Raw genomic sequence first — 25,757 nt, 5'->3', positions numbered from 1 at the left:
TCCAGGCGAGCTACATCGGCAGGGTGCTCAGACTCAGCCTGGGGCCTGCGGTGAAGAGTTCAAGCGCTCGCTCCGGCGCGTGCTTCATCCATGGCGAGACTGAGCGACCAAGCGGCGGCGAAGCAGCTGTTTAAACCCTCGCCTCGTCACGTGGTACACAGAGGCGAGGCTCGAGCGAGCGCAGCTGCGACGCCCCTCCGCAGCGCATCACGTGACGCGACGTCACACCTTCGCACTTGCGCGCCGGCGGCTGAAGGTCAAACGCGCGCCGAGATTGACCTTGGGAGTCGTATACCTCGAGTAGAGCTTTCGCTCCAAAAAGTCGCCATGTTCTCTCTCCCCATGACCACCGTCTGCGTCATGGCAACGTATACACACACCTCCTGAGAATCTGGTTCGTAAAAAAAAAGCTAGCAGAGTAAATTTAGGACGCTGTGGAGGATTGCAAGTATTTTCGCCATAGGGATTCGAGGTCTATGCACCGGACCCTTCATTTCATATCGTGCTTCGTTACTCCTCCAATCTCTTCGAGGTGCGAGCACGCGGAGGTATTTGCGAGGCGTGTATTTAGAGCGGCCAACTCGGTGAAATTTACGCGTCCCCTGCAAAGGCTCACATCGTGTCACTCGCCGAGAGTGCGAAGTGGCTCCGATACTTTTGACGAAGACTTACTTCCGACATGGAGGGCCGGACAGACGGGTCCGCGAAGCGCACTTGCGTGCAGCACGTTTTGTACGCTGCGCTACAGGAGTGCTGCAAGGAGGCCCGAAAACCGATCGCGTCGTCACACTCGCGCAAAAAACGGCTTCGAAACTTTCGACAAAGACTGAAACGCTTCAGTAACAAAAGAGTTCTGATCTGTCTGCGCACGTCCGTCAACGCTAGTGGCGACATCTTGCGGGCACGAGTGTAACTACGACGCGCAAGAATTTTGTCGTCGTCGTTTTGCTTTATAGTTGACGCCGAATGATCAGCAAAAAGAGGAGGGGGGGGGTGTCAGCATTACGTTCATTGAGGTTACGTTACTCACAACGGGCCTACGCGAACAGCTAGGTAGCACCTATTAGAGTTTGCTTGTCTGCAAACTTTACTGCTTATACGCACTAATGGCCCGTACGTGGACTAGGAAGTAGGAAAGGTACGGTAACGATACCCTGTGACGCTTTGCCAGACTACAATGCGTTTTAATTATCTGCGTCGGGGGAGTCTTCTCGTCAAAGCAAAATAACTAAAGCACAGCATGTTAACGAGTACCTATCTAGCACGTACGACTTCGCAGCGGAAGTAGAATACAAGTCACTGCAGTATTAGCTCTCTGCACTCTCCGGTTAAACTCGGTGTCGCAAGATGCCGCTACTGTACACCCCTTGCACACCCTCCCCTGCAGTAACCCGGTATTGCACAAAAGGTAATACGTTTACGGACAAGCTAAAACTTTCATTGATGATAATTTGTACATTGCACCGCAGTGAACGGGTCCGTACGTAAACGTATTACCGTTTGCGGAATGCCGGAGGCCTAGCCAGCAGCCTTATAAGTACCAGCGTGCACAAAACAAGTTCTTCTAGAGACTTAGACCGAGCAGCAGCAATAGTGGCGCGTCATTTGGTGACGTAGAGTTCAAGCAGACCGTAGAAAACTATTATTGCCGGCCGGACAACGTTGTTACTCAGTTGTCGGAGCAAATGTGTTGGAAAACAGCATGATTAGGAACACGTAATACCTCTTCCTTTTTTCTTTATTTTTCTTCGGCATGAACAGGATAAAACCAACGTAAGTTTCTGACACTTTGTAGGTGAACGAAGTGGCACAAGATGCTCCTGCCGTCAACGTCTCCGATGATTCCACGAAGGGCAATATGTTATGTGGACAAGTTAAAAACTCTCATAGTTCCCGTTTTCAAGTTAAACTCAGCGTCGCAAGATGTCGCCACTGGCGCTGCTGCTCTCGTGCAAAACGGTATTCCCTAAACGGCAATACCCACGTGGACCGGCTAAGACTAGCAGAGAGCTTTAGCCATACGTGTTAGTGTAACATAACATGCACAACGCGTAAACCAGCGCAATGATGTTTCTACGGCATGACCAGCTGCTCATCCGTACGCTGTTATATATGGTTTAGCCTGTCTTGCAAACAACTCCGGGATAGCTGAGAAGCGCTGCAGCGCTGGTGCCGCCATCTTGCGGGTGCCAGTGCAAAGGCGTTGGAAGCGATGACTACTAGCGTGAAACGAGTTCTTCCCCTCTCTGCTACTGCTGAACAATGACAAAACAGAAAAACGGTTGTAAGGTGCTGTGGTTGAACAAACCGTCCCACGATGGCGCTACCAGTCGCCGTGGACGTCTGCGGTGCTACGACAGTCAGTAAGCTGTAATGCTTCACTAAGTTTTACTGCACTAAGCTTTACTAAGAGGCTGAATAACGATGCTGCCCTTCGCGGGCCTCAGTGCAGCCTGTCTGGTACCGGACGCCTACTAGAGGACTGTGTGGCCAAACTTGTCACTCGCAAGATATAGTCGAGCTTTATAATAGCTTGTCGGTTTATACGTATTGTAGCCCCCGGAATACAGGGTTATACTGGAGAAGACGGCAACAGCGCTGGTAGCGACATCTGGTGACGATTTGTCCAAGCATAAGTGGGCGTTCTCGCTAAAAAAATAAAGATGGACGGCACGTTAACGACTTAATCGCCGCCGACACTTTACTAGCAGTTAAACACAATTCGGTTGGTCACTGCTATATAACAGCTCTGTCCTCTATGGTTAAAACTCTGCGCCAGCAGATGGCACTACCAGCGTTGCTACTCGTCTTCCATGGCCCAGGAATTCCGCAAAGGCTAATGGATTACGGACAAGCTAGAATTTTCTATGGATAGTTTTAGAGCGTCTGTAAACGTGCCAATGTTCACGTAATACTGGGTTGCCGGAGATGAGGGCGGCACATATAGTTAGCGACACTAACTGTATGGTACGGCAGCAACATACAGTTGTAAAGACATTTCGTAACGCTTTGTCCAACCACGACACGTTATGAAAGTGTCCGTGTTACGTGGGTCAATTGTTCCAATTCTAAAGAAAGGCTGCACATCAACACTTACGTCACCGTCGACACTTCGCACCAGCAGCCGAGCGGGATATGCACTAGATAACTGCAATAATAGTTCCTGTATCCTCTTTGGTTAGCAAAGACCGAAGTACCATCGCGGCTAGTTCTTGCGTACGCAAGCCGCTTCATTGCGTCCCCTAATCTAAAGCTCCCTACTAACAAGCTCAAGCTCCCAACTCTTTCTGGGGAGGCCACCGCGGGACGGCTTGCCCGGAGGCGTTATAATACCTGGCGGCTTTCGGTGCTCGAGCCATTGAGGACCGGCACGGTGACAAGGGTTACCGCGGTGGTCGCGGTGTCCGCGACGCTCGAAGTGTACCAGTCCTCAACGTTCAACGCGCGACGACTTTCGCGGTGCACCCGCGGCCCCTTGGGCAGCGAGTCCAGCGCCAACGGCCTGAACACGCCGTCGTCGCTTTCGTCCTGCCTGCGCACCGAGGCCTGCGCAGCAGCACCCCTGCATTTCTTGGCGAAAGCGTAGAGTTGTGGCTAGTATACAGAAACGTACGAGAAACGCCTCGCCGTAGTACGAATTACCGGGTTACGGGAGCCGTGGTAGGCCGTAGCATAAAACCCCTCAATCTCCCAAAGTAGCGCCATTCACATCCCTCCTCCTCCGCTCGGCGCGGCCTCGACGGTGGCGCCGCCGGTGGTGGGCCTCCCGTAGCAGACGACGGCTAACACGCTACGGGAGGAAATCCGCGGAAAAGTTCGTTCGAGTCCTGCGGAGCAGTTTTTTCAATCTAGATCTTGCTTTGTCAGTCGGTAACTGGCCTTAAGAATGTCGTGTCGGATTTGCGGAAGAAATAGAGAAAAGCACCATTATTCAAGGCGTATTTACGGCGTAAAGCGCGCGCACGTTGAAAGTTCGTGTTGCTGAAACACGACACAAGCACCCGGTGTGCTCAGACACGCGAGTAATTACCAGAGTATCAGGTTTTGACAGCGTGAAAGTATGTGCACGTGGTTTCGTAGGTTAATTTACGTACCTGCAGGATGCTTTTGTTCGGCCGGCGCGTGAGAGATTCCGACTGTCTGCGGTCAGCAATGCCTGGCAGCAGGGCCGTTTCTGTTCCGCGCCTTTTACAGATGTACGTAGCTCATGCACAGGTTGTGGTGGTCATGTGCAACGTTTTCACACATAGGCGGTATAGATAATTTGAACAACGTACCAGCATATGAAATCGTTATTTATTTATTACAGTGCAAATGGTTAGAATTTCATAGAAAAAAAAAGAAGGAACTTGATGGGACAACTGGAAAGAGGTTCAGAAAATAATTATCCCCCTCCCCTCACTGGCACCAGCAACACTCTTGTTGAAGTGCTAATTTTATCTCTGTATACTACGTGCGTCTGTATTCTTTTGCGTTGTAAGTTTTCACACGGAAGCAGTGTTCCGTTAACTGGAACAGTCAAGGCACACAAGACAGAAAAAAAGTTGATTCTTGGGTTTTACATCCCAACACCACGATCTCATAAGGCACGACATAATGGGGGCTCCGGATTAATTTTTTTCCAGCTGGCGTTCTTTAACGCGCCGCCCAATGCACTGGACACGGGCCCGTTTTGACACGGGCGTCAAAAGAAGAGGTTGGAGGAGCCGTGGCACTTCACAAAGCCGCGCGTTCTTAGCCACTTGCTCGAAGTCAGCCCGCCCGATCTTGTGAATCCACACTTTTCTTCGTTTTGCGTTGCGCCCGGCGGATGGTAAAGCAAAAAGCTTTTTGCCGTCACTGAGTCTGTTGTGGCAACCGTAGGCGCAGCAGCACGGCATCGCAATTAAGCACTCGGCCCTAACACATTGTATAAAACTACCGCGCTCCTTCAAACCGCCTGCCGTACTTTCGTCGCGTAGGCCCAAGAATGGGGGTCGCAGCGTGCTGGAAAGAAAAGATATACAAAAGCGCGGCGCCTGCTCTGCGCCGGAAAGAAAAAAATATACAAAAGCGCGGGGCCCGCTTTCACGTGACACAGATTGGCCAATGGGGGAGCGGAGGAGGCTGGGGCGACAGGAGGGGTCGAGGAGGAAGCGCCTGGGTGAGCGGGGTGGCGGAAAGATCTAAGAATGGCGCTACTTTTGGAAAATTGAGGGGCTTTACCGTAGCAAAGCTGGTGGCGACATCTAGGGACGCTTTGTTTTAACTGCAATGCGTCCGAAAAAAAAAAATTTTTTTTTGCGTTGCCTGATCGATTACTTTCGCCAAATGAAAATCACAAAAAAGCACGTGAACGATTATTTCGCCACCGACGTTTTACACGCAGGAGTAGAGCAGAATACGGCAGCTCAGTGCAGTACATTAGCTTTGTGTGATCTCCGCTTGAAATACGTCACAAGTGGTGTTGCGCGTCTGGCCTAGAGGTCGCGGCTTCAATTCCGGCCATGGCGGCCACATTCCAAATGGGCCAGAATTCAGAAAAGAAGAGAGAGAGAGAAACTTTCGTGTACCATGCAGTGGGTGTGCGCTAAAGAATCCCAGATGGTCAAAATTAATCCAGCCCCCCCCACCCCCCCTCCCCGCTCACTGCGGCACGCGCCTCGCAATATGATCGTGGTTTTGGCATTTAAAACCTTACAATTTATTTCTTTTGTGTGTGACAAAGCGTCGATAAAAGCGTTGTTGCCTTTTCCGTAACCCGGTATTCCGTAAACGGTAATGCGAAAACCCGCTGTCAATCTTCACGGAATACCGGGTTACCTGACTGTGGTAACAACGCTGGTTGCGACACCTTGCGACAGTTTGTCAAATCACAACGCATTACATAGTTTTTTGTGTTAACGTGGTTGTTCATGTCGCAGAAAGACTGAAAAATTCCACGGGGCAATGAAGATGCCGCTGCCAAAAATGTGCACCAGCAGCTGAATAGCGCACGCCTGCTTACTGCAATAACAGCTCGGTCTTTTATATGCTAAACTCCGCGCTAACAGATGGTGCCACCAACCCGGTCGCTTATGTTTACGTCTCCGGTAACCCGGTATTCCGAAAAGAACGTAATAGGTTCGACGAGAAGCTAGAATTCTCTAGTATACACCCGAACGCTAAATTTGTTTGGACCGCGGTATCCAGTAAACAAGGAAGATCTAGTTTGTTTTACTATCCGTCTACGTATGTCAGTTGTCGATGTATTGCGGTTGACGGAGTACGGGAGAGACATATGCGATGATGATGTGATGAGTGAATTCCCTTTTGGAGTGGAGCGGCGGCATGTCGCACTAAACTTGAGCACAGTACTTCGGTTAATTCGTATGCAACTTTATCCCCGCAATGATCACACTCTTCCCTATCAAGAAAAGTTAGACCAAGTCATTGATTTTCATTTCTGGCTTTGGAGAGTGAATTCGTAGCAAGAAACAATGAAATATGTTACTTTAACATTATTATTTAGTAATGAACTTTCTTTTATTCATCAATAACTGAAACACAGCTACAACGTATCAGTAATGCTAGTAAGGGCTTTGCAGTGTCGACACTTAAATCAGAATTTTGAAGTATTGAACTATGCGTATAAAAATATCACAGGTTCGGCGCTCTGGGCTTAATCCCATTGCGTAAGTCTTCATTTAAATCCTTTGCCGTCTATAATAAAATAAAGATTACACCATCCTAATAAAATAAAGATTACACCATCCTGCGGCCACGTGCCAATTCTACTCAACCTACGTACGTCACTCTATATATAGTTCCTTCCAACATATGCGCCACCTATCTTCCAAACATATCTCGGTTATGCTCACCGCGCCGACGTTCACCCTCTCCATTGCTGTCTCTAAGTTCTACAGCTTCAAGGAGACCAGCCACAGTTTGGAGCGATAGCAATTATACGGCATGCACTCCACAGTTGCGGCGGTATTCTGGACGAGTCCACGTAGTGGACTGTACATTTCGGCCGTTCCTGATTGGCTATAGGACCACTCGCCTCCTCCTTGCTCGCACAGCTGCCATCCAATCAGCAGCGGCCGAAATGGACAGTCCACTAGGTGGACTCTTCCAAAATACCGCCACAAGAGAATTTGCCTCATTACCGCGTAATGTTCCGTGTGAAGTCCTATCGCGCCACGCGAGTAGTTTGTTGTGGGTGCGAGGGGAAGCGTGCGAGGATGAGCCGAGAAGGATGCTGGGTTGACTAAAGCCCCTTAAACTTCGTAAAGTAGTGCCACGCTTTGAAGGATGCCGCCTCCTCCTCGCGCGCTCTGGCCGAGGCCGACGCCGCGTCGCTATTGGTCTAACAGCATCACGTGGGCCCTCGCGCCGTGCATCAGCGCCATTTTTGCTCGAGAAGAGTCGACGGAGTGGCGAGGAGCACATGTTGGCGCCGTAGCTACGCTCGAGCAGTGTAGGCGGCGCCACGGTCGAGGAAGGAGCGTGAGAGAGAGGAGAAACGAGCAGGAGTGAAGGCGGAGGAGGTGTGTCACTACTTTACTAAGTTTAAGGGGCTTTAGGGTTGACGGGAGCCGTCTCCAGGGACGCGCAGACGGCTGGCGCGGCTGCACGAGCACCCTTCGCGCGCGCCTAGTGCCTGGAAGTCGCGCAATCTTCAAGTTTTCGGAGATTCGCCGAAGGCAGGCAGCAGAAGCGTTTGCTACCCCCGGTTCGCGCCCTTCATCACGCCACCGTTCCAAGAGCGTGTGCTCGCGCGGTCGTCGAGTGAGATCGGTTCGTGTTTCGCCTGTGCGCGCGTGACACTACGCTTGATAATTTAATTAGTAAGTAAGCAAATGTCAACCGGATTCGTGCAGTGGTGTAATACTTCGTCATTACTATTAATGATTCGCCTTTCGGGCCTAATGGCGATATCTTTTTTTATCGTCTTATCTATCTACTATGCACACCAGTGCCGATGGCGCCGCCTTGCGGCCCCGAGGTCAACTAGAGATAGATAATTTAATGAATTAAACTTGCAACGACCTATTGGCAGTAAGTACAAACGCCTCAGCAGGAAGACTCATTTGCTGTGTGGTCGACTTATTATTTATCTATCGCCTTTTTTTGCGAGAACAGCGATGCAAGACAAATACGTTCGCAAGGCGCGTCGTGGCTGAACAAAGCGCATCAAGGTGGCGCTGCAAGCGCTTCTGCTGTAAAACCCCTTAAACTTCGTAAAGTAGCGACACTCTCCTCCACCGCCTTCCCTCGTCCTCGTTTCTTCTATCTTTCACGCTCCCTCCTCGACCGTGGCGCCGCCCACACTGCTCGAGCGTAACAACGGCGCCAACATGTGCTCCTCGCCACTCCGTAGACGCTTCTCGAGCAAAAATGGCGTTGATGAACGGCGCGCGGGCCCACGTGATGCTATTAGCCAATAGCGACACGGCGTCGGCCTCGGCCAGAGCGCGCGAGGAGGAGGCGGCATTCTTCAAAGCGTGGCAGTACTTTACGAAGTTTAAGGGGCTTTATTCTGCTGCCATCAGGTATCCGGCGTTTTGCTATTCCTACGTCGGCTAATCAGGAACGACAACTACAAGAGGGTTCGTTTGCTGCTGCCCACCGGTAACTCTGCCATGCGCTACATGTATGCCGGCTGAACTGGAAGATCACGGATGGATTAACGGTGAACACGAGCGACACGAACGACGGATAATTCCCTGCCACCAATTTCTTGTCGGAAAGTATGCCCGTTTTCTTTCCATCGTGGTTGACAAGACCGCATATAGTCTTTCTCTGCATGCAATGTGCGCAGTTGGTGGGACAGAGAAGCATAGTGTACAAACACGACCTACAGCGCTTCACTTGCCCTGCCATAAGAGCCCATAACTTACACCAAGAGTCACATTTTATGGCGTTGTGTGCAGGGCCGTCGTACTGCAGCTTTTTGCCATTTGTAGCGGTGAGCAATTAGGGAGTCGTACTGGGCTCGCAGCAATACAGCGTGGAAGTGAACTTAATATTTAATACTATATAGACGCGGAAAACAAGTAATCAGGAAAGTAAAACATCAGAAGGGTATAGGCTTGGGCTGGTTGGTAATACACGGTTACACTAGAAGCATAGCGTGAGAAGGACGAACGACAAAGAGAAAACAGGACAAGCGCTAACTTTCAACCCAGGTTGAAAGTTAGCGCTTGTCTTGTCTAGTCTTTGTCGTTCACCCTTCCCGTGCTATGCTTCTAGTGTAAGTAAAACACGTTGGTTTCGTTAAATCCGCACGGTGTCAGCAGTACCGTGAAGGCTGCGTAACAAGCAGACCAATAAGTCCCCGGCGACCAGCTACCACATGACTGACGTGACTGCTTCGGAACGCACCAAATCCGCACGTACCCGACAACTTACACTGAATACGTCGTTTCGCAACCAGGTCGGCCCGGTGCTACCACCTTCAGGTTCGGGCTGCAGGTTTGGAAAGCCTGCGCATCGAGCAAAGATGAAAACCGAGGCGATGTGAGCTGTTACTTGAGGCGAACTTCACTGGCGTTCCGCGCATATCTTACTCCCGCAAATCCTTCACTTAACGTCCGTTACTCGTGAATGCGCCTTATTTTGATGCCCACGCTCGACTTGGCCAAGATAACGCCTGGGGTGAACAGGATGCGCATTGCCTTGTCTTGTCCTGTCCTGTCTTGTCTTGTCCAGTCTTGTCCTGTCCTGTCTTGTCTTGTCCTGTCTTGTCTTGTCCTGTCTTGTCTTGTCTTATCTTGTCCTGTCTTGTCTTGTCTTAGGCGCATTCACGTCAGGTATTATATTAGCCAAGTAAAACGTGCGCTTCGCAAGTTAAGGCGCATTCCAGAGCGGATCGTCTATTCAGTCCGCCCACATCGGTGACGTGGCTGAACTGCATGCAACGAATCGCGTCCCTAGCAGGACCGCCTGCGTCGTCGACGTCGTGGTGTGTGCGTGCGTGTGCGTGTGTGTGTCGTGAGTGGGCGACACTCAGCTACGTCAAGCTCATATAAGATACGCAAAGATCATATAGTCCCGTTTTGCACACTTCACACATACACTTTTTCCCACTTTAATGCTAATGGATGCAACAAAAAGAATAAGAGAAAAAAAACATATGCCCCATATCCAATAGTCCGACATGGACATATAGATTGGTCCCACATAAAAGCAACCCGTATATTCTCACATATGATCCCCGGACGATGTATGAGAACATTGGGGTTTCACTTGGCATCTCTGCATGTTCGTGTGCTATCATTGGATATGGGGCACATAGTCTTTCTATAAGGGGCACACTCCTTATCGGCTTACAACTGCCGGCACATGCGATCTTTGCCAATGCGCCGCTCGTCACATCGGACGCTGCAAGAGGGACAGATGGCAGCTCCCTCTATCGGAACATTCACGTTTCAATGAGTGTAGCAACGCTAAACGGACGCGGACTTGGGCAAAGAGGAACACGACACCGGCGCTGATTCACAACTGGAGTTTATTTCGAGGAAGTCCGCGTGCGGTTGGACACGCGACCAGGATGATTACTGCTGCGCATGTACAGTGGCCTGAGTTGTTGCCCCGTCGGCTCCGTGTTTAATAAATGCGGTGTTCCTCGAAAGAAACTTCAGTTGCGAGTAAGCGCCAGTGTCGCGCCCTTCTTCGCCTAAGTCCTTGTCCGTTTAGCGCTGTTATTATACGAAACATGAATGGCCACCAACTCGGCCCAGTTTCCCTTCTAGTACTATAGAAACACGTCGTAAGCTTGCTGTTGACACCGTGGCCTCCGAGAGCACGCGCCACCGGATCTCGGAGGCGTATGTTGGTATGGTATACGTCAGATCGCCAGCGCGATCGTACCGTGCGACTCGAGCGCTTAAACCGGTCAAAGCAAGTGCGCGTCAAAAATCGTCCGATTCGCGGACGACGAATCAGTGGGAACCCGCTGGACATGTTGACATGACAGCTTCAGAGAGATCGGACGGCTTTGGTGCCCACGTGTTTCGTGCTTTAACGCTGATGTCTGCTTTACAAGTTGGCGTACGTGTTCATGACCGAATGGGGTAAACAGCGCTAAAAAAAAAAAAGCATCTAGCCCGTTCATTCTGCCTTTGTGTCCACGTTTCTTGTTTGTTTGTTTTTTCGCTGCTTTCCAATTTCCGCCATGAAAGCTCGCGAATGGTTTTCCACCATTTCTATGCTTCCGCTCGTAAAATATATACTTCCGCTCCTAAAAAAAATGTTAACAGCGTGTGTGTCGTCGTTCTGTGTTTCCAGGGCAAAAAGGGTCGATCGCTCTTCGTGAGGGGCCATTCTAGGACTTGGGCCTGCCTATATTTTACCTGAACAGAAGTTGTCACCACCAACAGTCAATACGCGCAGTCCACACGTGACGTCACTGATGGCTCCCTGAGCGAGCGCTTCCGATCCCGCAGCTGCGCATCAGGCAGAAGGCCGCGATTCGCAGCGACGCGAGAGGGCGCGCGCCTCGGGAACGGGGGGGGGGGGGGGAAGGGGGCACGAAGCTTTTTTTATCATCCCAACCTCGTCATTTCGCGCGACGGACCAGCGTGGCCAACAAAAACAGTAATTAAGCGCGAAGGAAAGCCGACACGCACAGAGGACGCTCCGCGATGTGGTCGCGCATAACGTGGCACGGTGCCAAGAGCACAGTTTCTCTTTTGACAGAAGCTCTATAGTTACATGGCTCGCGCTGCCTCGATCCGTCCCCAGCTGTTGCTAGTTATGCGTGTTCTGCCATGCGGAGAAACAAACACGAGGCGAGGCCTTGCCATTGGCAGAGACACGGTGGAACGCTTACGAAGGGCGCGAGCCAAATTAAAGGCTTCCGTGAGCACAACGTCGAGGTACGTACGCCATTAGCTATCAGATGGTGACTACGCCATGACTATGACTAAGGACGCAAACAAATTCAACACAACGCAGTTGGCCCAGTGGCTGTGGTATTCTTATGATATGCTGAGCGTGAGGTCGCAGGTTCGACTTCCAACCGCGGTGGACACCCTCCAATGAGCGGCGGTATCGATAAGGCGCGGGTATCATGCATGCATGCATGTATGTATGTATGTATGTATGTATGTATGTATGTATGTATGTATGTATGTATGTATGTATGTATGTATGTATGTATGTATGTATGTATGTATGTATGTATGTATGTATGTATGTATGTATGTATGTATGTATGTATGTATGTATGTATGTATGTATGTATGCTTTATTTCCACAAAAACTAAATACAGCTTTGCGGGGGTAAAGTGGGGAAGAAAGCTGTGCAGAAGGGTTGAAATCTGGGCCAGTTGGTACATACTTGAACGAACTGGTGAACTGGTTTTTTCGTTGAAGAAAGCTGCTCGTAGCAGCCTTTTTGCCCGAAACACGACAAAAAAAAATCCCATGACGTCAAAATTAATCCCATCCCTCGTTTTACATTTATAGTCACTGTGTGGTCGCCTATTGGACGGCGGAACAACGCAATCATTCAGAATCAACGCATCAACTTTGCGCAATGAACAAAATATTACCGGTTCTATCATGTACCCGAATACGAAGTGTCCTGTCTGGACAGATGGTTTTTAGCACACAGTTTTTGTGCTAAGGTTGCTAGAGGGCAACGTGGCGCTGCAGTCGTTGCGGCCAACGGGGGCATTAATCGGTAGTAAGTATGCACGACTTTCTCTACGACTTTGCATGGACTCGTTGAGAAAGTAAATTACAGGATTATGTTCTTCTTGTTTATGCTTCAAGTGCGTGGCGGCCCAACCTTACGCTTTAGAATATGTTTACTCTTCTTTGACAGGTACATGTAGCTGCCATAGCTTCACAATTATATTTTTTTAGCAACAGTTTTCATTGCAGAACCACATTACGACTCCTTCGGGTACGCTTGTCCCAAGGTGTCTATAGACGATGTCCGATAACAGGTAACCTACCTAATAATTTCTTTTTACATTCGAAGCAACTACAACTTCCTTCTTATGTTCTGAAAAAGCTTTGAATGGTAAGAATGGTAATAGATACCATCAAATAAGAATTATTATGTTGTGTAATGTCTGTATGGCATTACCTCTCGTTAGCAGAGAATTACATTTCGGTTCAGCGCTAGCTTCGCAACTTCTTTTGTTTGTCGTTATCATCTGGTACAAGCGAATGTACGTTGCTTCTCCATTTATCCAGACCCATCGACCAAAAAGCACAACTGACCATTACATGCATGCGACTGTCCATCCTATATGGGCTGCCCATCATACCACAATGCCTATGAAACATCGCTCTGCCAGCTGACCATCTCTGCTCTCACCATTATCATCATCATATTTGTATGTCCCCTGCAGGACAAAGACAAATCTCAGCGATCTCCAATTCGCGATCTCAGCGATCTCACATTGTAGCTCGGCCTCCTCCTAAGAGGCAAAATTAGGTCGGATGCTCATATCTAAATACACGTAGAAGGAAAATTCGTTTTTCTCGGCAACCACTGCACCAAATTTAATTATATTTGTTGCATTAAAAAAAAACTTAAATTCTAGTGCCTGTTTGTTTCGAATTTTCGATTTATGTCGTCAATATTTTATTGAAAAGTGGCACAAATCGAAAAGTTTAAGAAAACGAAACAATTAAGTTTATAAATCTGTAAATCAGCAATGAAAATTGATATCACAATTCCGTGAATTGCACATAGTAGTACGTCTTCAGCGGACAAAATTTATATGTTACACATGAGTCTCAAAAAATTAAGTATTATGGAAATACGGCTCTTGCAGAACCCTTGTACATAACATAACCAATTCATGTAAGATACAAATAGACATATCCTATTTGTCCGCTTTGAATGGTGTAATGGATGCCGTGTACAGAACCGCGATATCTGTTCTTGATGCAGAGCTCTTAATTTGTAAACTTCGTCCTTTTTTTTCGAAGTTTGGAATTTTTCAAAATATTTTAAACAAAGTTCCGGCCCTAAATCGATATTCCGCTTCCAACAGACACTAGAATTTAACTTACTCTCTCAAATGCAATAAATTTCATTAAAAGCGATTCAGGAGTTATCTCAGAAAAGCGTTTCTGCGTTTTACATGTATCTGAATAGGCCGCGTCGGAGTTGAGCCCAAGCTAAGCTGCCTCTTAAATAATTTGCCTAGACTTCAAATACATGAATACACGCTTTCACTCGCACATACAGCATGCGGCGCGCGGTCACGATGTTATCGCCCTCTTTATGCGGAGTATGAGAGCGACGGCAGGCATGCCCCTAGAGTCTCCACGTAATTGCTATCGCAATAATATAATGAGCATCCGGCAGCTGAAGCGTCCCATGGTCCATTACTTTCCGCAGAAGAAGTAACAAAATAGAACTTTCACCATGCGACAATTCGCTGTGCCGCAACATTTTTTTTTCCTTTTGTGGGGCGGGGGAACCGTAACGAAAAAAAAAAATACGCAAAGGAAAGTATGTTGGTCACAATCGAATGCATACTTTGGTCAACTAATGTGGCTATTAAAGGAATATCGAAGAAAACACGAGACGCTTGGTCCACCAAGAACCATGTAAATACTGCTCGGTATCCTACACTGGCGAGACAAGACTTTCTGGAGAGGTTGCGCTCAAGCGAACGCGGTGCAATCCGTCGAGTCCCCACATTGATGGCGGCGAGCGACCATTGTTTCTTTTTCTCGTCTGCTAGCTAGAAAGCGTCCAAAACTCTGCCAGGCGAAAATGCACTCGGCCAGAGAAAACCGAAGGCGCACAGAAGTGCGCCGCGCGGTGGTCGGGGCAACACGAGAAAAACGCATACGCTCTGGCTGGCTCTGGCAGCCCCCGGGTAGGGGAGCGAGAACAAAAAAAATGAAGAGGCTCAACGTGGTCCTCGCGATTAAAAGTCATAGTAGAATAAATAAATAAGAACGTAGTTATCTTGGTTGGCTTTAGTGTCTTCACTGAATGCTTTGGCGCAGGTGAAAAAAAAAATTGATATTTTTTATGTGACATGACGGCACGAATGAACCACCACAACGCCTTCGTCTCATCGGGCCTCGCTGCGGGCTTTGTCAACTTGTCTGATAGTGTGTTGATTTCGCTAGTCTCGTTGTATGGCCCGATGTGCGACTTTGGAAAAGTTAATGCACCTTTGGCGTCAAATATTTATGGGAACATTAAACTTACAAAGTTCCGCAATTGAAAATCTAAAGCACACGTTTGGAAATGTCAATGCACCTTTCAGGTCAAAGGTTTATGAGAACTTTATACGCATAAAGTTTCGAAATTGACATCCACGCGCTCCGTAGATTCCATGATAGAGTGTAGATTCTGCGGCCTCCGCGAGATGCCGCGGCGAGCCCGTTCGCCATCAAAACGTCCTTGAAACTTAGTGCTCGGATGGGGCTGCTTGCGTTATGTGACTCTCGGTGCATGGGCGTTGCCGCGAAATCCAGCCCGAGTTCGCAATTTTTGAGGTGAAATGGCTTTTCGAGCGTGAAAAATACGTTCTAGACCAAATCCAGAATGATTTTCTGTGCCGGGGGTTGCATTGGTCGGCGGTGCATGGACAGCGCGAAAAAATTTCGGGGGGGGGGGGCTGAAGCCCCATAAGCCCCCCCCCCCCTGGCTACGCCCCTGCACCCAGCCCATCTTGCAAGAGTTGAGTCAAAGCCACCTAGAAATTTCGTTGTCGCGCCGAACGCTGCGTTGCTCGACGCTCACCGCGTCCGATCAAAGCCACCTAGAAAATGTCTAGCAGAGGCAAGCGCAGCTGCTTATATACCGCCGCGACGCCGCGAGCGACGGCGCGAGTTGGAGCCCCGTTTCTCCTCTGTCGTGACGTCACGGTGTCACATGGTATGGCATGGGGTCAAAGGTCATTGAAGGCAACACCGCCGCGCCTGAGGAGCTGGGTTGTGCTCTCGTAATATGCTTCGCATAAAAAAGAAAAAAAGAAAACAAAGGAAGAAGGGCACCTGCAGCAAGAGGCCCGAGATAGCGAGGAAGTAGTATAGCTGAGAAGGATCGCTTCTACACACAGCGAGGTAAGCGGTAGAGCCGCCTGCCGCCACAGAGATGATGTACTCTTAGGATGGCTTATACACTCGAAAGATACGGAAAGACCGAAGATACAAGGAGCTGCCGCGGTGACGGTGCGAAGGTGCTAAGTCGGGCTGGTCAATGTGAGATAACGACAAAAAAACAGCGAGATGACAAACAAAAAGAAACCGTTCGTCGTCTCTGCAAGAGAGCCGTGTATACGAACAAAAAGGTGGCGCGCTTGTACTTGCAGCAGCGGACACGCATGTATGTTTCTTAACTGGAACACAAGAGAACTGTTATTGCGTTGCTTCGTGAATTGACGCGGTGCGGTTCTGCAATCGCGAATAGGCTGTACACATGGGGTGGGAACACCGTCGAGCATTATAACCTTTTTTTTTTGCTTTCCTGGCTCCTCCATCACATTGTTCAGATATGGAAGTGAGCTATCATTATTATTATTATTATTTGCCACGAGTAGACGCTTGGCAAGTCGGAAATTGGGGGGGACATAAAAACCACAGCTTGCGTGCGTCTGTCATAGCAATGCCGGTCAAAACGACAGTCCTTGGCACGTACGTTCCGTCGTGTCAGTCACGCCGAGAGAAGGTATGTGCGCCCTGTATCATACGAAGCCAACAAACACTGACACCAAGGACAACACGGGGAAGGTTACTTGTGCCTAATAAATGAAACAAAGTAACGATAAATTAATGGAAAATGAAAGTGGATGAAAAAACAACTTGCCGCAGGTGGGGAACGATCCCACAACCTTCGCATTTCGCGTGCGATGCTCTACCAATTGACCTATACCGCGGCGCCTTTTCCCCGTCCACTTTCTTGGGTTTTTTATGCTTCCTAGAATAGAAACCCTGGGAGTGTTAGCCAGCGCCACCACTCACTGACCTTGGCGGCGGATGTGGAACGTCCTTTCTGCCGCAGGAGTCGCGAGAACGTGACCTTTCTGGGTGAAGGCAACCTGTCAATAAACCCACATACGCTGTACCTGAATGCATCAATGTTGCCGGATTGGAGACCCTCGTCATGTAATAAACGAGAAGAAAGGGGACGGCTAAACCGAGAGGCCCGATTTTTATTAGTCATATCACAGGAAGCCAGTGTCAGTGCTTGTTGGCTTCGTATGATATGACTAACAAAAATAGGGCCCCTCGGTTAACGCCCTTTGTTCTCGTGTGTATATATATATATATATATATATATATATATATATATATATATATATATATATATATATATATACATATATATAATCGTGGCGGCGAAAAAAGCACACTGACTCCGTTGGTATAGCACAAACGAATAAACACGAGGTACGTGAAAACACCTTATCTTTTTGCTGTCAAACGTTCCAGCTGCAGCCTTCGTCAGTGACCTTACGAAGGCTGGCCCACTGCAGCTGGAACGTTTGACAGTAAAAAAAATAACGTGTTTTCACGTACGTCGTGTTTATTCCTCCGTGCTATATATATATATATATATATATATATATATATATATATATATATATAACACATGGAACACACGTGAATACCGGGCTACCGTACGGTACCCCGGTATATAGGAGGTTCAAAGCCACACTGCAGACAAATCCACGTAGTAGGCCAACGCACGGTCGCGAAGTGAAGCCGTGCCACGCTGAACGATCTCGGCGCCGGAGTTCCCTCTTAGTAAATTTTGCACGAACCCATGTTCCCATGGCGCATGCCGCCATTACGGCAACATTGCACGCGCGCACGCGATCGCGTGGTCTCGCCGGCGGGCCACGCGGGGGCTGCGCAGTAATAATAATTTCGCCATCGCGCCGCGTTGTTCCGAGCTGCAGCAACGACGCGGCCACCGCGCGGGTCAATAGAGCGACACGCGGGCGCGACACGCGAAATAAATAAATAAAAAAACGAACAAAATGGGTCATCAGCGAAAAGCGAGCGCCGTCGCTGCGGCGGTGGCGATCGACGCGCAGCAACAGGTGAGCGGTACAGTTCTCGTCGCGGTGCACCGACAGCGTGTCGGGTGGAAAAGAGAGAGAGAGAAAAAAAAGAAGATAAATAGAGAGAGAGAGAGAGAGAGAGAGACAGAGAGAGAAGGCTTGTTAGCGCACGCCACATATTCGACCCCTCCCGGAAGGCAAGAAAGCGAAAGTGCCACCCGCAGAGCATTGTGCGGGGACACACGGCATCGACACAGGTACGACAAAACGATTCGGCTCTGCGGATAAGCACGTAAACGCACGCCTGCGAAGAAAGCACTTTATATATATATATATATATATATATATATATATATATATATATATATATATATATATATATATATATATATATATATATACACCTGTACATGTGAACGTACGTGTGTGGCGCTGGTTGGGTGTCAATCGAGCGACCCAGTGCGAATGCGCGTCTGCTCATCGCATAGCAAGCGTGGGTGATTACGTAGTGTGTAACGTACATGTCTGGGCACGATTTGCGCCCGTTCGTCCCTGTGCGTCCGTCTGTTCGTGCGTTGGCACGACCGTCTGTATGTTTTGTTCTTCCTTCCGTTCGTCTGTCTGTACGGTCGCACGTCCGTCTGCGTTTACAGCGAAGTTGGATATGGCGAGCCGATCCGTCCGTTCGTCTGTCGCCTGTACGCGGAATACTCCTCCTCCGGCGCAACTCCATGCGCATGCGCGAAAAAAAAAGAAGGGAGAGACAGGCGCGCGATTGGCTGCGTCAGTAGCGACGTCGTTGCTCTCCGTCACAGCCGAGTGCGCGCGCAGCAGTTTCTCTCCGGCTGCGAAATGGGTGGGCCGCGCGTCATGCGTACTCCTGAGGAGCAGGCAGCTTTCGATCAGCAATGCCGCGAGCAGAATCGGGAACCAGCTCGTCTACGCCGTGCCGTCGTTTGATGAATCGTCGGGATTAATCCAGTGACAAACATCGGGGCCGCACGCTTCAGCTACACTGGTTAGCCATCTGTACGGAGTGCTTGCGAAGTGATTTTTTTTCCATGTGTTCGTCCGTCCAAGCGCCTGTGTGGACACGCGTGCTCGCCTCTGTCAGAAGCACACAAGTGTATCACCCACCAGCCTATAACACTCACACAGCCTGAATTCACGGGGAAGTGAATGATTTCAAATAAGCTTTCGGAGCGCACCGCCTGGACAGTCAATTTGAAGCCCGCAAGGCCAATGAGCACGCCATCCATGTGTCCGTTTGCTCTTCAATCTGTTCGTCAGTCCCTCCTACATTTACCAGAACGGATCCGCGTCCTACTTAGACCTTGCTTTTTTTTTGACAACGGTACTCTCCGACGGACTCGTATCGTATTGCCTAGCCTGTAAGGTTGCGACCGATCGGCCCTTGTCATCAGCATCCACTGCTTCGTCCCCAAACGCGACGACCACGCCAAGGAACTCCCGCTCTTTCTTTGCCCAGACCGATTTCTCGCACCTCCGCCAACTTGTCGATCTGGCGCCTTGGTCTCTCGTGTTTTATGGTGAGTAGAGGGAAGATTGGTGCGAACTCTGGCTCGGTTTTATGTCAGCAATAGAACGCGAATGAGTTCCTGCTAAAGCACATCGCAAGCGAGCCGCGGCCTTCCATGCATCCCGAAAGACACAGTTGTCCTTACCAGGTGCAAGGAACCTGTAGTCGATAATAATAATAATATTTGGGGTTTTACGTCCCAAAACCACTTTCTGATTATGAGGCACGCCGTAGTGGAGGACTCCGGAAGTTTCGACCACCTGGGGTTCTTTAACGTGCACCTAAATCTAAGCACACGGGTGTTTTCGCATTTCGCCCCCATCGAAATGCGGCCGCCGTGGCCGGGATTCGATCCCGCGACCTCGTGCTCAGCAGCCCAACACCAAACCTGTAGTCGAGAAGGCCCGCAAGACACAAGATGTTGACCACCTCGCCAAAGCTCGCCAGGATGATGATGATATGTGGTGTTTAATGGCGCAAGGGCCAGGTTTGGCCAAAGAGCGCCATGACAAGTGGTGATGTTGACGATGTAATATGGAGATGTGACTTGGCTGTAAAGTGGCCTAAAAAATTGTCGCTGTAAAGTGCGTAAAATCTACGTGCTATAAAATTATGGCGATGACTAATGACGAATACTCTAAACACTAAAATCCATCGTAGAATAATGATGCAAGATATAAAATATATAAGATGGTAAAATTACTTTGAGCACTGCTGCCTCGCCTGAGCCCTTGAACCACAAGGGCCTAGAGGCATGTGCTATTCAAAATAATGATCACAGCGACATCCTCTGAAGAGAGGAAGCGCTACGAACATGTGGGGCTAAAAACATGCAAAACAACATCTTTCAGAAAACTTAAGACTGCGTTAGTGTCAAATAGAGGTTCCGGGCCGAGTAACATAACAGGATGAAGGGGGATGCGCTGCCGGTATGCTAAGGGAAAATGCTTCTTTCTTTCATGTTCGGCTTCCCGACACTCCAGGAGGACGTGGAGGACGGTCAGCCTCTCCCCGCATCTACCACAGGTTGGAGGCTCGTTTCCCGTGAGTAAAAAGTTATGTGTGCCAAAAGTGTGTCCTATTCTTAGACGGCAGAATAGGACATCTGTCCGGCGGGATTTTGTTACAGGAGGCCAGAAACCTAATTGTGGCTTTATTACATGCAGTTTATTATTTATTTCTTCGTCCCACATACGTTGCCAGTGGCTTCGTAGTTTCCCTCTTAAGAAAGGCTTCAGGTCTGTGACAGGGACCGAAGCAGTAGGATTATCTGCATGCAATGAGATTGATGTGGCCATCTGGTCAGCTAGAACGTTTCCCTCGATGCCCCTATGTCCAGGCACCCAGCATATGATCACATGTTGGTTAGATATATATGATTTGCACAGTGCGGAGTAAAGTTCAATAACTACTGGATTTTTATGATTACAGAAAGACATCAAGGCCTTCACAACACTGAGGGAGTCCGTATATATCACTGATTTCGGGAGTTGTGATTTGTTTATATGCTTTACGGCCGACAGCAGGGCGTAGGCCTCAGCCGTAAAGATATTAGTTTCCGGGTGCAGTACGTCGGATTCTGAGAAGGATGGACCGACGGCTGCATAAGACACCCCGTCGTGTGACTTTGATGCGTCTGTGTAGAACTCCGTGCAGGAGTATTTGTGCTGGAGTTCCCGGAAATGCATCTTGATTTCAATCTCTGGAGCATGCTTTGTGACTTCCACGAAAGATATATCACAATGTATGAGCTGCCACTCCCAAGGAGGTAGCAGCTTGGCTGGATGCATTAGGCGAAGCTCGAGGAGTGGAACGTGCATTTCTTCACTAAGCTCCCTCACACGCAGCGAGAAAGGCTGTCTTACGGAGGGACGATTGCGAAAGAGTGTAGCATATGTCATGTCATGAATGGTATTAAAACAGGGATGTTGAGGATTTGAGTGGACTTTCAGAAAATATGTATGGCTGATGTATGTTCTCTGGATATGAAGAGACCACTCATTCGATTCTGCATATAAACTTTGTATGGGACTCGTTCTGAATGCGCCAGTGGCCAGACGGATTCCTAGATGGTGGACCGGATCTAGCATCTTTAGCGCGCTCGGGGCTGCAGAATGATAGATCACGGCACCATAGTCTAGTCGTGATCGAATGAGGCTCTTATAGATATTCATTAAACACTTTCTGTCACTACCCCACGTAGTCTGGGATAGAAGTTTGATTATGTTCATTGTTTTCAGACATTTTTCTTTAAGATATTTAATGTGGGAGACGAAAGTGAGTCTGTAGTCAAGGATGACACCTAGAAATTTGTGCTCTTTGCTGATAGGTATTCGTTGTCCACACAGTTCTAAGGAAGGATCCGGAGCCAGGCCTCTCTTTCTTGTAAAAAGAACGCAAGAGCTTTTGTTAGGATTGATCTTAAATCCATTCTTGTCTGCCCACACTGAGACTTTATTCAGGCCATGCTGTACCTGTCTCTCGCAGACTGCGAGGTTACAAGATTTGAAAGCTATTTGAATGTCGTCCACGTAAACAGAGTAAAACATGGCGGGTGGTAAGGATGCACGAAGCGTGTTCATCTTCACGATAAAAAGCGTGCAGCTGAGCACGCCTCCTTGGGGTACGCCCGTTTCTTGTGTAAAAGGGCGTGAGAGTGCATTGCCGACTTTTACCCGGAAGGTACGATTTGACAGATAGCTTTTTATTATATTAAACATATTACCGTGGATGCCCATTTCTGACAAGTCTCTTAGGATTCCGTAACGCCACGTCGTATCGTACGCCTTCTCCATATCGAGGAATATGGATAAGAAGAATTGTTTGTGTACAAATGCGTCCCGGATATTTGCTTCTACACGTACAAGGTGGTCAGTTGTGGAGCGTCCTTCTCGGAAGCCGCACTGATAAGGATCAAGAATTTTGCTCTGTTCAAGGAAAAAGATGAGTCGCCGATTTATCATTTTTTCGAACACCTTACAAATGCAACTTGTGAGGGCTATCGGGCGGTAACTCGCCACTGAGGAAGGGTCTTTTCCTTGTTTCAAAACAGGGACCACAATGGCTTCCTTCCACGCAATTGGAAGGTGCCCTGCATCCCAGATGGTGTTGAAGAGTGTGAGTAGTGTGACTTTCGTATCATTGTGTAAATTTTTGAGCATTTCGTACATGATTCGATCCGATCCTGGTGCGGAGCTCTTGCATGCGCTCAACGCAGCTCTCAATTCAGCAATACTAAAAGGACGGTTGTAAGGCTGATTTTCTCGATCTTTTGTTGTTAGTGACTTACGTTCTTCTGTTTGTTTGTATTTGAGAAAGGACTGTGTATAATTTGTTTCACTTGACACGCTCTCAAAATATTCCCCAAGTGAGTCTGCCTGGTCTTGCAGGGTATCGCCTTGTGTGTTTACCAGGGGGAGTGAATATGTTTCCCGCCCTCTAATCCTATTAACTCTGTTCCAGGCTTTGGCCTCATCCCTAAACGAGTTAATACTCGATAAAAACTTGTGCCAGCTTTCTCTTCTGGCCTGTCGGCGGGTTCGCCTGCCTTGGGATTTTACTTTTTTAAAGTTGACAAGATTCTCAGCGGTGGGAGAAGCTCGCAGCAACCCCCACGCCTTGTTCTGATTCTTACGGGCGGTCCGACATTCACTGTTCCACCACGGTACACGTGGTTTGCATGCCAAACCACTTACTTCGGATATGCAATGTGATGCGGCATCTATTATGAATGCTGTAAGATAATCCACAGCAGCATCAATTTCTAAAGGAGATAGGTCAGCCCATGAGATGCTAGAGAGAGTTCGAAATTTCTGCCAGTCAGCTGTGTCTATCTTCCACCTAGGAGTTTGTGGAGGACATTCGTTTTCTTTAGATGTTCTTATCAGTATGGGGAAGTGGTCGCTCCCGTAAGGATTTTCCATAACTTCCCATTCGAGTTCAGGCAATATACACGGGGAAACTAGGCTGAGGTCAATTGATGAAAATGTTCTGTTGGCGAGAGAATAATATGTGGGTGCCTTCTTATTCAGCAGGCATACACCAGAAGAGAAGAGGAACTGTTCAACAAGACGACCTCGCGCATCTATACGAGAGTCGCCCCACAGGCTGTTGTGCGCATTGAAATCCCCAAGTACAACGTACGGTTCTGGCAATTCATCTATGAAGGACTGAAATTCATGTTTGTTTAGTTTGTAGTGTGGGGGTATATAAATCGAGCAGATAGTGATAAGTTTGTTTAGCAAAACAATTCGAACCGCCACTGCTTCAAGGGCCGTTCGTAGCTGTAAATGTTGACATGCTATACTTTTATGAGTGAGAATCGCCACACCACCCGATGATGCAACGGCATCATCGCGATCTTTGCGAAACGTAACATACGTACGGAGAAAGTTTGTGTGTTTGGATTTTAAGTGTGTTTCCTGTAGACACAGCACTTTTGGATTGTGTTTTTGAATGAGCTCTTGCACGTCATCAAGGTTTCCGAGAAGACCTCTGACGTTCCATTGAATAATTTGTGTATCCATATTGGGTGATAATATGTGCTGTGTGTACAGAAACAGAAGTAGTGTTTATGGAAATTGCTGTGATTAAATTACAGAGCCCTTTCGAGGCCCTGTAACGGGAGTTTTGCCCTTTCTGGAGCGTTCGAGTGAACCTCGCCGCTCCTTAGGCGCTTGGCGCCCCTGGAGGATAGGTGTAGTGTCCATTGCCTCTTGTGAGGCGCCGGACACCTGCTCTTGCGAGCGAGAAGTCACCAGGGAGAGTCTCGCCTTGGAGGGCAAGACCCCTGCGCCCACCAGCCCGGAGGTCGATGGGGTTCCCTGGGGGATTTGGCTGCGCCGGCCGTTGCCAGCGCTAGGAGGGACCTGGGAGGTTGAGGCAGCCTCGGCTGCACCCACCTTCGGGGTCGATGGCCCCTTTTCCTCGGTAGGCGGAGCAGCGCTAGCTGCAACCGCCGTGGGGGCAGACGGCGTAACTGCCGACTCACTGCGTGTGGGTCGGGCAGTCGCCGGAGACCGTTGTGACGCTGCCCCCTGACGCGCCACATCGGCAAAGGTTTTCTTGGGCAGGTATGATACCCGCCTCCGTGCCTCTCTGAAAGTTATGTTTTCCTTGACCTTGATTGTAACGATTTCCTTTTCTTTTTTCCAGGAAGGGCACGACCGCGAGTACGCGGCGTGCTCCCCATCGCAGTTTACACAGCGGAGAGCGTTCTCACAAGTTTCAGTGGTGTGTTCTGTGGCACTGCATTTAGCACAAGTTTGGCGGCCGCGGCAGCTCTGCGAGCTGTGGCCGAAGCGCTGACATTTGAAACAACGGAGTGGATTGGGCACGTAAGGCCTGACACGGAGCTTTATGTACCCGGCCTCGATTGATTCGGGCAGGACACTTGAATTGAATGTGAGAATTAGGTGTTTGGTCGCAATTTCCTTACCATCGCGCCTCATCTTTATTCTTTTCACATTAACAACATTTTGCTCATTGAAGCCCTCTAGGAGCTCTGCCTCTGTCAACTGAAGCAGGTCATCATCTGAGACAACGCCGCGTGTAGTGTTCATAGTGCGGTGCGGAGTCACTGTCACTTGAAAGTCTCCAAAAGACACTAGATTAGGTAGCTTTTCGTATTGTTTCAGGTCACGGAGCTCCAAAAGGAGATCTCCACTTGCCATCCTTGATGCCTTGTAACCTGAACCAAGAACCTCAGTTAAAGACTTCGAAACTAGAAATGGGGAGATCGTGCGTACTTGTTTATCTGACTTTTCCGAATGAATTACGTGAAATCGTGGGAAGTTGGGTTTTTGTCGTCCAAAAAACTGAAATACGTCTTCGGTGCGCCCTCTTTTCTGAGGGCGATCTGGGAGGGTAGGGAAGGAACTAGCCATAGAATAATTTGATTTTCGGCAATAACGCCAACCACCCACCGTGGAGCCCTACTAGGGGACGTTACAGGGACTGTAAGAACAGGTCCTGCAAACGCCAGTTGTACGTTATCACTATAACCAGATATGAGATAACCTAGGTTGGTTATTCACACAAGGTTAACCCTTGCTGCCTGGAAAATTTGGAAGTAAACGGAAGCTAGGAGAAGACAGGAAAGATGAAAAGTGAGAAAAAGACGAAGACTGGAGGGAGAGAGAGACAGGAAAAGGCAACTACCGATTTCCCCCGGGTGGGTCAGTCCGGGGGTGCCGTCTACGTGAAGCCGAGGCCAAAGGGGTGTGTTGCCTCCGCCGGGGGGCCTTAAAGGTCCGAAC

At 48.9% G+C, this 25,757-nt stretch overlaps 1 protein-coding gene across 6 annotated transcripts in view; it reads right to left on the bottom strand.

Annotated features, from left to right (window-relative positions):
* The window catches only part of LOC135912910 (sphingosine kinase 1-like), a 111,497-nt gene that overhangs the window by 35,231 nt on the left and 50,509 nt on the right, over positions 1-25,757 (bottom strand). The window contains exons 2-4 of one of the 6 annotated variants that reach the window (XM_065445511.1): positions 9,373-9,446; positions 3,334-3,546; positions 673-753 (exon numbers count right to left, since the gene is read on the bottom strand). The exons of 1 other annotated variant lie outside the window; for it this stretch is intronic. In XM_065445511.1, the coding sequence (XP_065301583.1) occupies positions 673-753; positions 3,334-3,546; positions 9,373-9,446 (368 nt within the window). Of the gene's footprint in view, positions 1-672; positions 754-3,333; positions 3,547-4,094; positions 4,152-9,372; positions 9,447-25,757 lie in introns of those variants that run through there. 4 more of the 6 variants (XM_065445512.1, XM_065445513.1, XM_070523787.1 and 1 more) reach the window with 4 other exon arrangements.

The sequence above is a fragment of the Dermacentor albipictus genome, chromosome 8, assembly GCF_038994185.2.
Source record: "Dermacentor albipictus isolate Rhodes 1998 colony chromosome 8, USDA_Dalb.pri_finalv2, whole genome shotgun sequence".
Lineage (NCBI taxonomy): Eukaryota > Metazoa > Arthropoda > Arachnida > Ixodida > Ixodidae > Dermacentor > Dermacentor albipictus.
Note: the sequence above shows the minus strand (reverse complement) of the source record. Positions and strands in the feature narration are given on the sequence as shown.